General features: G+C 47.8%; 1 protein-coding gene across 2 annotated transcripts in view; it reads right to left on the reverse strand.

The window, feature by feature from the left end:
- Positions 1-203: 203 nt before the first annotated feature.
- RPS6KA4 (ribosomal protein S6 kinase A4) overlaps positions 204-14,085 on the reverse strand; it is a 38,590-nt gene continuing 24,708 nt past the window's right edge. For both annotated transcript variants that reach the window (XM_083477533.1, XM_083477534.1), the window contains exons 10-18: positions 13,668-13,793; positions 11,028-11,161; positions 9,597-9,690; positions 9,135-9,305; positions 7,846-8,037; positions 6,054-6,213; positions 5,602-5,765; positions 2,325-4,713; positions 204-1,944 (exon numbers count right to left, since the gene is read on the reverse strand). In XM_083477533.1, coding sequence (XP_083333659.1) covers positions 4,501-4,713; positions 5,602-5,765; positions 6,054-6,213; positions 7,846-8,037; positions 9,135-9,305; positions 9,597-9,690; positions 11,028-11,161; positions 13,668-13,793 — 1,254 coding nt within the window. In that variant the 3' untranslated portion in view covers positions 204-1,944; positions 2,325-4,500. The remainder of the gene's footprint in view (positions 1,945-2,324; positions 4,714-5,601; positions 5,766-6,053; positions 6,214-7,845; positions 8,038-9,134; positions 9,306-9,596; positions 9,691-11,027; positions 11,162-13,667; positions 13,794-14,085) is intronic.

Here is a 14,085-nt window from a genome sequence, read left to right on the forward strand (position 1 = left end):
TCCATTTTGCCTTTGGATTATCCTCGGTCCAGTATATATCCCTGAAATCAAGTTCAGTCTGGCCAGGTTTATCTCATGACTGGTAAGTGTCTGGTTTTGGCTAAGTGGGCAATTGGACTTTGCTGTTGCATTTGGTGACAACCTTTGTTGCAATCAGAGAGGGAGGCATAGGCTTCCCAGTGCCAAGAGTAAGACAAAACACGTTGGCTTAAGAGGTGATTTTTATTTTCAAATAAAAAATACACAAGGTTTGGTTGCATGAATGAGATGCCCCTGATGGCTGGTTCTTGGCCTTTTGTGCTGCTTAGAGAAGGACTTAAGAATACATTCCCACTCAATCCTCCACCATCTCTTCAGCATAGAGTATGGGGGATATGGCAATTAAGACATACACACACGCACACACACATATAAACACAAACATACATGGATACCCAGTTCCCCAAGGAGGGGGAGCCCCCCTCCCCAAATGAAAAAAGCTGCCAAGTGCAAAAAAAATGAATGAGGGGGAGCAGCTGGCAAGACTCTTTTCGGTAAGCATCTCTGCTACAAATCTAAACTTTTTAAACGGCAGTTATTGTCGTGCTATTCCCAAAAGGGGAAATGTAGTTTTGGTACAGGTGCTGAGAATTCCTTGTTTGAGATCTTTGCAGTTTATTTAAATAGAGTTCCTTAGCTGAGAGTCCACTTAAAACAAGTTAGATGGTTCAAATAAGTCGCATAGACATATGCCCAGAGTTTCTTTGTTAAACACTGGCCCATTCACACTGGTGATGAAGCAAGAATGAGTTCTCCTGGGAAGAACAGATACGTGTTTCACATTCGCTCACTCCCAAAGGGAATGGAAGCCGAAGAGCTGTTTTGGGACCCTTTCCCCATCACATTGTGACCAAAACAAACACATTTTCTCTCCTCTAGTCCATTTTCCTTCAACCAGCAAGAAGCATTTGGGAGCTGCCCAGGAAATCCAATTCATCTCTGAAAGAAATTGCACTTTGTCATGCCCAGGAAGGGGGGGAAAGGTTCTTTTTGGAGGGGGAATATTATCTGCGGTTTCACTTTCCTGCCCCTCTATATCAGTTAAAAGGGGGGGGGGTGGATACTTTGTGAAACACGGAAAAGAAAGCATTTGGTTAAATATTTCCCCTTAAGGTGAACACTTTATATTCTAACACCAAAGCTAGATTAGCTATAAATAGTGAGGTGAGAGCAGTTTTCTTCAGCTGTTGAGGATGTAAGGTGATTACTGAGGGAATTCAAGCTAGTTAAGAGGCTGACCTCACTGCATATCCTGAGTTGAATAGATACAGCTAGTCAAGCCATGAAATAGATTCCAAAATTTCCTCTTTTTGGGGTTGGTGAGGGAGGAACCTATTATTTCCCTCTCTCTGGCTTCAAAGTTACCAGGTAGTTTACATCTCTAATTGCACTTCCCTTTAAAGTGGCTAACAATGCACTCCTATCTATGTACTCAGAAGCAAGTGCTATTGTTTCAGTGAGACTTCCTTCTATGTATATGTGTAAAGGATTGCTGTCTAAACCTAATTCTCCCTTTTCCTGTATTATTTCAGGGCATTCTGGCATCTCATTATTTTACTACAATAACATTTTCATTCCAGATTTGATAATTCTAGACAGACACATAGACATGGCTTTCTATTCATACAGTTGCTATATACTAGAATTTCTTGGATCTGGGCCTCAGTAATGATTACCACCTTAACACAGTTCTGCATCTTTGAGAAGAACTGCTGGGTCAGGCCAAAGTTCTATCTGGTCCAGCATTCTGTTCTCACAGTGGCCAGGCAGATGCCTATGGAGAACCCACAAGCAGGAAATGAAGACAGCTGTCTTCCGCTGTTTTCCCTCCCATTTTTCAGAAGCATGGTGCCTTTGAGCCGGGAGGTAGTACAGTGGTGCCTCGCAAGACGAAAAGAATCCGTTCTGTGATTCTCTTCGTCTAGCGGTTTTTTCATCTTGCGAAGCAAGCCCATTGAAGGATTAGCGGATTAGCGCTATTAGCGGCTTTTAGCGGCTTATCTGCTGATCGGATCAGCTGATAAGCGGCTTAGCGGCTTAGAAAAAGGGGGGGGGAAAGGGAAAAAAACCCGCAGGAACTCGCAAGACATTGTCGTCTTGCGAAGCAAGCCCATAGGAAATTCGTTTTGCGAAGCACCTCCAAAACGGAAAACCCTTTCATCTAGCGGGTTTTCCATCTTGCGAGGCATCCGTCTTGCGGGGCACCACTGTACATAGGCACTAGGACTAATAGCCATTGATAGCCTTGTCCCCCTTTAAAGCCATCCAAATTGGTGGCCATCAACTATGGCTGTGAGTTCCATAGTTAATTACGCACCTTTTAAATAAGTCCTCCCTTTTATCTGTTCTGAATCTCCTACTAGTCTTCATTGGCTGACCTCAGGTTTCAGCCATCCCCTCTTAATCTGATGAACAAATGCTAGGTAATTAGAATCCCTCAGTGCTCTATAAACACGTACAATTATTTGCTTTTAAAAGCTTGGACTTTTGACAAAATTTGAACATAACCTTTCTGCAACAGTAGTGTAAGCAAAATGGGGTTACAAAAACCCCCACAAATTAATCATAGAATTCTAGAGTTGGAAGGGACCCTCAGGGTCATCTCCAACCCACCTGCAATGCAGAAATCTCAACTAAAGCGTCAGTGACGTATGGACATCCAACCTCTGCTTAAAAACTTCAAATGTTGCAACATGACTTTCACATTCATTTATACAGTCACAGATGGGCTGGGTCTTAGTAGTAAAAAAATAAATCTGAATTTTGGAAATGGGATCTCTGTGCAAACTTCCAAGTTGTGATGAGCAAAATTCTAAATTTATGTTTATTTTAATGATCCTATCCAAGCTAATGCAATCAGGATCCTGCTCTCAAATTAGAAGTGAGCAAAATTCAACACTTCCATTTTATCTGTCTTAAAAAGTGGGAAATAACTGGTTCTAACTAAAATCTGATTCCAAGTGCAGTTACAAGGTGTTAACAGAACTGGATTTAACAATGTGATAAAGTTCCTTCCCCATCTTTCTACATTTTATCTTGTTCTACCTCTTAAGTGAACAAGGAGATGGGACAGATTTCTGAAGCTGAGAGAATGATTTTCTCCCTTCCCACTGCTAAATTCAAGTGTGTTATCACACAAACTCCACCCCTCAAGCCTGCCTGCAGCATTTTTATAATAAAAAACATACAGATATTTCTCTCTCTCTAAAAATATACTCACTCTCTCTCTCTCTCCCCCTCAACATTCCCACCCTCTCATCCCATTTTTGTTTCCTGAAGTGCCTGAGCTTTAATATACAAAATCTCCCAGCACAGTAGATTCTGCTGTCACTGTAAGGCAAAAACCAAAGACCCTTTTTGCCCCACATTATCAGAAATTTGTGGGAATCCCTCAGCAGACATCTCCTCCCACCCCCTACCCCGCTTTTCCGCAGAGGTTCCTATTTGGCTTGTTAACCCATTTGCATCCACGGTGCATCCTATATTAAATAAAGTGGTGAGTGATTCTGCCCCTTCCCCCCCGCCCTGCCCCGTCCCTGCGATACACAGCCCTTGTTCCCTGCCTGGCCCTCTTCCTCTGGGTTGTATCCCCAAGTAGACCCATTGAAACAAATGTTCCCAACTTAGCATGCCCATTCATTTCAGTGGGTCTGCTCTGTGCATTACTAATGTTAGAGACCACCCTCTGTCGTTTAACAATAGCGGGAGGTGCCGAAAATTTTCCTTGGCACTCGGCTGTGTGCCTGGATAAAAACCTGCCTGTTTTTTGTTGCTGTTTTTTTGCAGCCTTTCCCAGGAGAAAATGTCTATACACACCCTCCCGCAATACATGGTTTTGCACTCAAGGGAGGCAAATCCACGTCTTAATGAAAATAGCTCGGCTGTTTTTGGCTGGGTTCCTCTTCAATTGTAACTCCTGACCTTAAATCATCTGACTCCAGTCCCTCAGGAAAAGGGACCAGCCCCTCTTGTGCTTTCAGGGGGAGGGCTGGGACGGAGAGGTGTCACCTCCACATGGCCTCCGCTTGATCAGTGTAAAAAAACTCCACACCTACAACCCAACGTCTCCTGGCCCTGCCTTTGCAATGGGACGGCAGGCCCTGAACCATCAGAAAGGGAACACGGATTTGGTATTTTTAAAGGTGCGGAGCCTTCTTACGGGGCTGCCCTATGGTCTCCTTGTTCTCCCTACAGCAACTGAGCGCCCTGCAAGAAACACAAGGAGTCGTCTTCTGGGCAGGGGGTGGGGGCTGCAAATCTCTCCCCGCAGAGAGAGTTTTCCTCCGAAAGACGTGGGCCACTTTGAACAACAAAACAGACCCCATCATGAATGAAGGTGGGGGTGGGGTGGAATTGGGTGGGGTGGGGTGGAGGGAGGGGGCTTCCTCCCTCAACAGCAACATAGACAATAAATACCCACTTCCCTCCTGACCAAGCGATGCACCTTCTCTCCCCAGGGTGCTATGAGGGAGGGTTGTGGCAAACTCTGGGAACCTTGGCTTTGTGGGGGCGAGAAGAAGTCGCGGAGGAGGAGGAAGAGGAAGAGGAGGAGCTGCTGCTGCTGCGACGGGCTTCGGCGCCAGTGCTCGACATCTTCAGTTTGCGTCGCTTGGCAAGGGGGGCGTGCTCCACGCTCTTCAGGAAAAAGCCTTCGCGCTTGCCCTTGTTAAAGGCCTGGGAGAGGAGAAAGAGTTGAAGCTTGAGGGTTTGTCCTTTTGTCTCGAAACCCTAGCCACCTTTTTTAGGTTTGTGGGCAAAATTTGCATTTTTGACGAAGTGCCAACCCATCTGGTCAATCTCTTCCCACTCCCCCAGATCAGCCAGCAACCCTCCTCCAGAGAGCTGGAAAGAAAGTGCTTTTCCAAGTGATCTGGGATCAGATCCAGTAGAATTAAAACTATGCCTTTGAAAGCACACAGCTGAAAGAAGAAGTGGGGAAGAGTGCTGTTTTCCCACTTTCCTCCTTCCACTATTTTTTCGCTCCATAAGACACACTTTTCCCCTCTTAAAATCTAAAGGGAAATGTCTGTGCGTCTTATGGAGTGAATGTGTGGTCCCTGGGGGTGGGGGTGGGGGTCCCGGGCTTCCCCCGCCAGCCCCACAGGCTCCTGAGCAGCTCTGGGGTAGCCCGCGAAGCCTCCACAGGGCAGTGGGGAGCCTTCATCCCACTGCCCTGGGAAGGCTTCGCGTGGCTATCCCTGGCTTTTGCGGGAGGTGGAGGACGGGACAGAGAGCGGCTGCCCTTCTCCCTCCTCGGGGAAAAGCCCCCAAGAGCCACACACACGCTCCACGCAGCTCATGGAATGGAGCGCTGAGCAGAGCCTGGGATGCATACAGGCTCTGCTCAGCACTCCCTTTAAATAATATTTTTTTTCTTGAATACCCCCCCAAAAAATAGTTCATAGGGTGAGTGTAACCTATGAACCTTGCAGGCCGCACCAGCATAGGAGTGCCCCCCACTCCCGGCAGGATCCTCTGAACCCTGGTGCTCCCCAGCGAGTACATTTCGTCTCATTCGGTTGCCCCAAAGAAACTTCCTGCTCGGGTTGTCCAAGCTCTTACCATAAAGGCAACGTTGACGCCAGTTCGCACGGCAGGCCCTGAGCTCTCCAGAATGTCTGGAGTCATGAGGGGTGTGGAAGAGAGGGCACTTCCATCTTGGAGCCACTCGCTGTAGCGCAAGCTCGACATCTTCAGCCGCTTGACAGGATCCACTGTGAGGAGGCCTGAGAAGAAGAGAGCAAGCGAGGAAGAGGGAAGACGCATTAGAAATGCTTACAGACCTTCTGAAATCCACAGATAACCCTGGTTCAACATTTTATTTGAGGGTTGTTTTTATGGATACAAAGGAGCTTCTTTCAGTCCTAAGCCTGGGTTTTTCCAAAACCTTCAGAATCTCAAGTGCAAAATGTTTTTACCTCATTTCCTTAGCACCAACTGAGTCCCCTCAACCTTCCCACTCTCAAGACAGGAACATTTCCCCATCTGGTGCCTTAAGTGTATTCCCCCATCACCTCTAACCAGCTCCTTTGCCTCTTCAGAAACGTTCTTCCAGGCCTCGCCCTCCAGGGAGAATTGTCCCTCCTTGATCTTGTGCATGATCTCGGCTGCATGGCTCGCTGCGCTCCCTTCCTGACTGCTGTGGAAGGGGACTTGCCCAGAGAGCATGGTATACTGGAAGAGAGAGGGTGGGAGAAGAGAACAACAGAAAGGACAATGGTTTTCAAAATAAGTACAATTAAAAGCAATACAACTACAAACAGAAACACAGTAAGGAGTAAACTCAATTACCAGAAAACATAACTCGTTAAAGCTGCATTTAAAAAAGGTAAAGGTAAAGGGCCCATGATAGTTTAGTCCAGTCACGAACGACTCTGGGGTTGCGGCGCTCATCTTGCTTTACTGGCCGAGTGAGCCGACATTTGTCTGCAGACAGTTTTTCCGGGTCATGTGGCCAACATGACTATGCTGCTTCTGGCGAAACCAGAGCAGTGCACGGAAATGCCGTTTACCTTCCCGCTGGAGCGGTACCTATTTATCTACTTGCACTTTGATGTGCATACCTGAACTTAAATAAGCACCAGGTTGGCTATTGGCAGGGCTTTCTTCAGCTGGAACTCACCGAAGCTCAGTTCTGGCACGTCTCAGGTGGGCCCCATTGACATTATAAGAGAACAAGGTAAACGCTCAGGGTAATTTCTGGCACATCTTTTTCTAGAAAAATGGCACTGGCTATCAGGCTGCAAGACATCCATCTCTTTGTGAGGGCTATTATGTATAAATCCTCTCCTCAAGGATACATGTGAAGTTGTGAGGCACAATAAGAGTTTTCTATTTATAGAGCTGATAAAGGGAAGCTATACTTTCTCGAATTACCGCATTTTTCACTCTATAAGATGCACCAGACCACAAAACACACCTAGTTATTGGAGGAGGAAAACAAGAAAAAAAATATTCTGAATCTCAGAAGCCAGAACAGCAAGAGGGATCGCTGCGCAGTGAAAGCAGCAATCCCTCTTGCTGTTCTGGCTTCTGGGATAGCTGCGCAGCCTGCATTCGCTCCATAAGACGCACACACATTTCCCCTTACTTTTTAGGAGGGAAAAAGTGAGTCTTATAGAGCAAAAAATACGGTAGTCTTTCTTGACCAAGTCCCTACACACCCTGCTGCGTTCTCTCCCTCATTCCCTCTCTCCCCACCCCCCTCGTTTTTTTAATTGTAAACTATAATTGTCAGCTGCCCGGAGACTTAGGGATAGGGAGGGATCAAAATAATACAGAAAATCTGTTACAAGTAACAGAAAGAAAGGGAATCTGAGTTTGTTAAGAGTACAATGAAGCAAGTTACTAGCTCTCATGCGTTGCTGAAGGAAGCACAGGAAACTGGTCAAGAAGTACTAGAAAAGGTGAAGGTGGTGCTGGATTTGGAGGGAGTTCCTGGCACTGCTAATCAGGAATGGGATGCAGGGTTTGGGGTGGGATGGAATGAGGGCGTGGGGAAGGAGAGAAGGAGACAGGATTGTTGTGTGGCAGGGGGCAGTGAAATCCGCAAAAGAAGGTTCTGCACACTCATTTTAAGTTGTGCCCTACCCTGCAATCTAGGATGATTTAAGGCAAAATATAGATGGTTTATTAAATATGTAAAGAGGCAGCAACGCTGCTCATGAAAGGGGAGAAACCAGGGGAAGAGAAAGGAATGGAGGAGCTTGTGTTGTGGCCTGGATGGCGCCCCCCCCCCCCCGGGTAACCAGAGCCCTCAGGCCAGTCTCACTGACCTCTCTTCATTTGCACCGCGTCTCCACCTACCAAGATAACCCCCAAGCTCCAGAGGTCGCAGGACTCATCATAGCCCCCATCCTGCAAGAGTTCGGGTGCGGCATACTGCAGGGTGAAGCAGGGCGTCTGCATGGGCTGCGAGTTCTGGGGGCGCAGGCGGGCAAAGCCGAAGTCAATCACCTTCACGGGAGCTCCTTCCGACTCGTCCGCGTACAGGATATTCTAAGAGGGGTCACACCAAGAACAACAGCCAGCCTGAGTCATCTCTCTCTTTTTTAAGGGTGGCAATCAACAGCCGTGCCTAGACAGAGATCTTCCCAGAAGAGCACCCTCCCCATCCCTGCAGCAAACCATAGGTCCCATGCGCCAGCTCTTGCGAGTTCTCTGGTAGCCTCTGAGCTCTCATATGTGACCAGCCAGGCATGTGCCAGCTGTACCCAGAGCCTTTTAGGGCCAGTGGTCACAGCTGGAATTTTAAGGGAGTTCCGTGTGCACCAGTCACAAAATGGCTGCAGTGGGGGTGCGGCACGACACAAAAATAGATGTCACGTCTAAAAGAGCAGGAAAAGAGCCAGCACCACAAAATGGTGTGGACATCCCTTCCCCACCCCCAGGGAAAAAAGGACACTTTCATGTTTGCTGTGCGCTAGCAAGAAATCCAGCTTTTAACAGTGCGGCCGCTATGTTCTAGAATGCTCTGCCTATTTGTACTGTTTTCAACACCTGATGAAAATGCTTTTGTCTGGGTGGCCCAATCCAGACATGCAATTTTATAATGTACACTGCTTAAACTCTATGGATTAGGAGTTGTATCCAGCTAACTCCTCTCACGAATAGACCTGCTGATGGCAAGGAGTCTGTTCTGAGTAGGAGTCAGGTGGTTCCAACCCTTTATTTATATTTTGATAATGTTGTTATTGTATATCCAGTTGTTTTTAAAGTCAGTGTAAATATCTTATACTATTTTATGTAAACCGCTGAGAGATTTATGTATTTATTTGGTCTATAAATGTTGCTAAATCAATAAAAAGTTCTTGTGGTCTTCACCAAGCCTTGCTTGCCGCTGAGTCCCAGAGAACTTAGGGGGAAAGTGTGTTTGTGTGTGTGCTGTGTGTGTGTGTTTGTGTAAGAGAGAGTTTGCTTAGCTGTTGCGCTGTCATTTTCCAGGAGGCACTGGCAACCTCTTGTTGCCTGTTCTCTATCGTGGAGGCTGTGGGCCTCCTGTCACCCCTCCCTCCCTCCTTCCCTCCCTCCCTCCCTCCCTCCCTCCCTCCCTCCCTCCCTCCCTCCCAGCTCCCCACCCTGCTCTCCCCCGTTACCTCCGGCTTGAGGTCGCGGTGCACTACCCCGGCGTCGTGCATGAAGCTGATGGCAGAGACAAGGCTGCGCATGATCTGGCTGGCTTCCGACTCGCTAAAGTGCTGCTTCTTCTTGATTCGATCAAGGAGCTCCCCGCCCCGGAGCAGTTCCATCACCAGGTATGTGTGGTACTGTAGGGAAGGAATGTGCCAAGAAAGAGAAAAGAGCAGCTCAATCCAGGAAGTTCCAGGACACGGGGCCGGTACTTAAGCCCAGAGAACTACTTGGGAATAGGGCTGTGTGTCGCATCTGGCTCTGTGATTGGCAGGCAGCTTGCAGTGTCTGGATTGGCCAGCACGGGTTGAAGTTCTAGGAGTCTGACCTTCTTTCTCTTTCTTGCCCAGCCAGTACAGCAGTCTCTTTAGCCCTCTCTACAAGGAGGGCAGAGAGAGCCTGGCGTGGAAAATTCACAGGACCATTACCTGGTCAGTATGGACGTCATGCAACTTGACGATGTTTGGGTGGGCTTCGCAGATCTGCAAGGCAGCCACTTCGCGCTGTGTGTTCACTTCCATCCTGGATTAGGGGTTGGGGTACAAAATGGGATTGCTTTTTTATTTCAACATCATACAAAGCAGCCATCAGACACATGGAAATACACTGCTGCTTCATCTTTACTGTCCGGCAGAGAGAGCTGAAGAAGGAGCCAATGGCCAGGACCTATAAATCAAACCTCCAATCCATTAGGAACATAAGAAGCGCCTGCTTGCTGGACCAGGCCAAGGGCCTATCTAGCCCAACATGCTGATCTCACATTGGCCAACCAGAGGCCTGTAGGAAGCCTGCAAGCTGGACATGAGCACTACAGAAACTCTACCCTCCTGTAGTTCCCAGCTACTGGTACTTTTTAAAAAATAGATTTTGTTAAAGTTTTAAAAAAGATATACAGTGGTACCTTGGGTTACATACGCTTCAGGTTACAGACTCCGCTAACCCAGAAATAGTACATCAGGTTAAGAACTTTGCTTCAGGATGAGAACAGATATCGTGCAGTGGCGGCACAGCAGCAGCAGCAGCAGGAGGCCCCATTAGCTAAAGTGGTGCTTCAGGTTAAGAACAGTTTCAGTTTAAGAACGGACCTCCGGAACGAATTAAGTACTTAACCTGAGGTACCACTGTACACAAATTAAGATCAACTACAAAGTAACTTTTTATAATACAAAAGGATTTAAAAAAACTAACCCAAATAAAAACAAAAACAAAGAGAAAGAAAGAAGAAAGAAAGGGAAGATGGGAGGAAGGAAGGAAAGAAGGAGAAAAAGAAAAGAGAGAAAAAGAATACTAACTGGCATTCAGAAGCATTACTGCCTCTGACTGTGGGTGTAAATCACAAGCCATCAGGACTAGAAGCCACTAACATTCAGAAAGCAATGAAGGCTCTGCTGGATCAGAACGAAAGGCCCATGGAGTCTGGCATCATGCTTCCTTCTTGGAAGCCTAACAAGCAGGACATGAGCATCAGAGCACCCTTCTCCTGCTTCTGGCAAGTGAGATTCAGAGGTAGACTGCTTCTGAACCTGGGGGTTCTATTCAGCCTTAGTCAGTGATGGAACTCTCTTCTTCCTCCTCTGCCATGGATGTGACCAACACACTTTTAAAGCCACCTTAAGTTCTCAGAGCCACAGCCCCAAAACTTGTGGCAGTGAATTCCCTTGAACTGTATGGTGTAAAGCAGGTGTGGAGGAACCTTTGGCCCTCCTGGTGTTGCAGCAGCGCCATTCTGATGTTCTTATTGAAAAAGATAATGTCCATTTTGACACTGTTCAATGTCAAAATGCCCTGCGAGTTTCTGGGCAGAAGAATTCATTCGGGAGGGGGAAGGAGTGTGCATAGCTGTGAAGAGGACCAAATACCTTTTGCTGATTATCTTGACGGCGAATTCTGCCCCGTTCTGGCGCTGCCGGCAGCGGCGGCACAAGGAGAAACTGCCCTCACCCAGTGGCGTCTCTTTCAAGTCCATCTCATACTTTTGGAAGAACGAAGAATCCTGGACAGAGGAGGAGGAGCTTTAGAGCAGAACCCACAAAGAAAAATCTTCTCCCAAGCACACACACACTCTGGGGTGAGGAACATTCTTGGTCCAGTGGGGTGGAGCATTACCTCCCTACATCCCCATCGGCCAACACTGGTAGACGGGCAGGACTACCCACTTGTCAATCATCTGACACCATAGCACTATCAGGTGACTGACAGGCAGGTGGTCTCACCCCAATGTCACAAGTTCACCCAAGGCAATGGGGGAGAAATAGGATTGTCTCCATCCAGCTAAGTTCTACTCAGAGCTGACCCACAGAAATTAACGAACCAAAGTTACTCATGTCAATCAACTGAGTATAAATTTCATAAATTTAATCTGCCTACATGCTTGAGATTAAATAGCAATAATAATAATCTGTTACAAATACACAATAAACCTGAAAATGAAAGATTGTTTGGCCTTTTAAATGGAAAATAATAATAATGATACAGTGATATTGGTGATGCTAAGCAGCAGCCAGGTAGCTTTGACAAAGCCTGGATAATAAACAGTAAAGCCTTTTAGGCCACCATTTTATTTTTTATTTTTTAAAGCATCTCTGAAAGTGGATGGAAGCCTTCCAGCATTGCCTTCCTGGGGATACAGCTGCAGGATGAATGCCCAGGCCCACGGATGGCTGGTTCCAGAATATGGGACTATCAGGCCTTGGCACCGAGTCCATGGGGCAGCTCAGCCAGAGGGGTGGGGGGAAGAAGTGTGCTTCTCTTGGGACAGCCCTTTGCTGACACAGCCCAGTGCCCTTCCTGCTTCACCATGGGCCTCCCGGCTGAAAAGAGATCATTATACAGCTGCAGTGGTAGCCTCTGGAGCAGGCAATGAAGGTCTTTTGCCCAGGAGCCCACCAAAAAACATATCGCTGCAGGTAAGCCACTCCTGCACACCTGGCTTCTCCTCCTAGGGAGCTTTTGCCCTAGATTTGGGACTGACAGGAACTATCCACCCCCAAATGTGAAAATGTTGTGAGGGCATGTTTTGAAGTGGTTGTCTGGAGAAGCCCTGGGTGGCACCAAGCTCAAGCAACTTTGGCACTGTTGTTTTCTGTCCATCAGGGCATATTGTGGGAAGGATCAGAGAATGCTTCCCTCGGCAACTGCCCGGTTCTCCCTAAGGCACTAATTCGTGGGCCAGATTTGGCCCGCCAGGCCTCCTCATGTGGCCTGTGAGGCCATTTCCTCCTAACTACATTCACCTGCTCTGTGCCTGAGGTGCGGCAGGTTTGAGAAATGGCCAGGAAACATGTTAATCCCTGCAATGACCCTGTGAGGTAGGTTCAGAGGCTGTGACTGACTCCAAGGTCACTCAATGAGCTTCATGACCGAGTGGGGATTTGAACACTGATCTCCCAGGCCCTAGTCCAACACTCTAACCATTACGCCACACTTGCTTTCTAGAGTACTTCTGCTATGGGGCAGCGGTATAAATGAAGTAGGTAAATAAATATGGGGAAAGCAAAATGACACTTTGAGAAGGATGTGAAATATTTTCCTTGAAGCTTGAATTAGCTTTATTCTGGATTGTTTTCTTTGAGATTTTTTCTTTAAAATATAAAGTGGTATAGAAATGAAATTGACAACAACAACAATGAAGCTGAACTCCCTACATATCAGCTGATGATTGGGGAGTTCAATCCTGCTTGGTCATTATTCTATCCCTGTGGGCCAACTTTGACCGGAACCAGATGTCAGGGACTGGCAGGGCAAAGAGGAGTGGTGGGAGGTACCAGCTGTGGAACTCTCAAAGGAAAACCCAGAGGAGGAAGGCTCACAGCCAGGGGATTGGTGGAGGGACACAGAGGAGCGGTCAGAGGGAGAAGATTGGTGAGAGGACGAAGCTGGAGGGGCAACAGGGGTTAGTGAGCAAGAAGAACCTGTGACAGGGAGCAGTTCAGATTCCAAGACTGAAGCAGAGGAGGGGGCTCAAGAGACTGCAGAAGAATCCAGGAAGTCTCCCCCTCCTGCTGCAAGAATCTCCCCTCCCCCCAGACTCCAAGAACACACAGAGTAACGAAAAGAACAAGTGTGCAGAGGAAGTTTGAGACTGCTTGGGGAACATTCAGGAGAGGAAGAGCCTTAAGGGTAGTAGGAGGCGTGGACCTTCAGTCCTGGCAACTGCTACATAGGGGCAAGACCTACTGGGAAGGGCTGCTGAGACCACAAGGCTGAGTTGTATTTCATTTCCTTGAATAAAGAGTTAATGTCACAGGCATCAGAAATTTGTTTCCCTTCTTGCTGACCTGCGTCTGACTCCACCCACCTGCCAATCACCTGATGGTGGTTCCCCCACCTGTCAAAGTTGGGCTGCAGGGTGGGGGGGGGGAGATAAAGATCTGGCCTACTAGGTCAAAAAAGCTTCTTCAGCCTTGCCCTAAGCTTGAACGCTTTCATCACCACGGCCTCAGCAGTTTTCCCCGACCTTCTGTGGCTCCCTGCATCTCCCTCCCAAGGGCAGACGTTACCTTCATCATTGCACTGCGGGCCACAGCAGCACTTCCTGGGCGCTCTCCGTCCAGTGCCGCTCCGAGCACGTCAGCTGTCACAGCGTTGCGGTTGAAGAGGATGGAAGGAGCAATGAAGGAGTATCCCTTTAAAAACAAATCCGTGCAGAGGTTGGGAGTCAGCAGGGTCCTCCAGAGTGCTTTACCCTAGTACATGCATCTTTATGCACATTCCTTGGGCTGGGGAACTGCACTACGGAATTCAGAGATGTGCAAACATTAAAGGATGGCCGTGTTACGGTCCGCGTATTGTTTTGGACAAGAGCACATTTGATTACTTTGCCTTTCGATGCAAACTGCACCGCATATCTCCCCAATCCCTAGTCTGGAAGAGCTTTCAGCCTGCGGTTCCGTGTCAGGCCACATGCTCTGCATGCAG

The sequence above is a fragment of the Podarcis liolepis genome (genome assembly GCF_965112155.1).
Source record: "Podarcis liolepis genome assembly, chromosome: 15".
Taxonomy (NCBI): domain Eukaryota; kingdom Metazoa; phylum Chordata; class Lepidosauria; order Squamata; family Lacertidae; genus Podarcis; species Podarcis liolepis.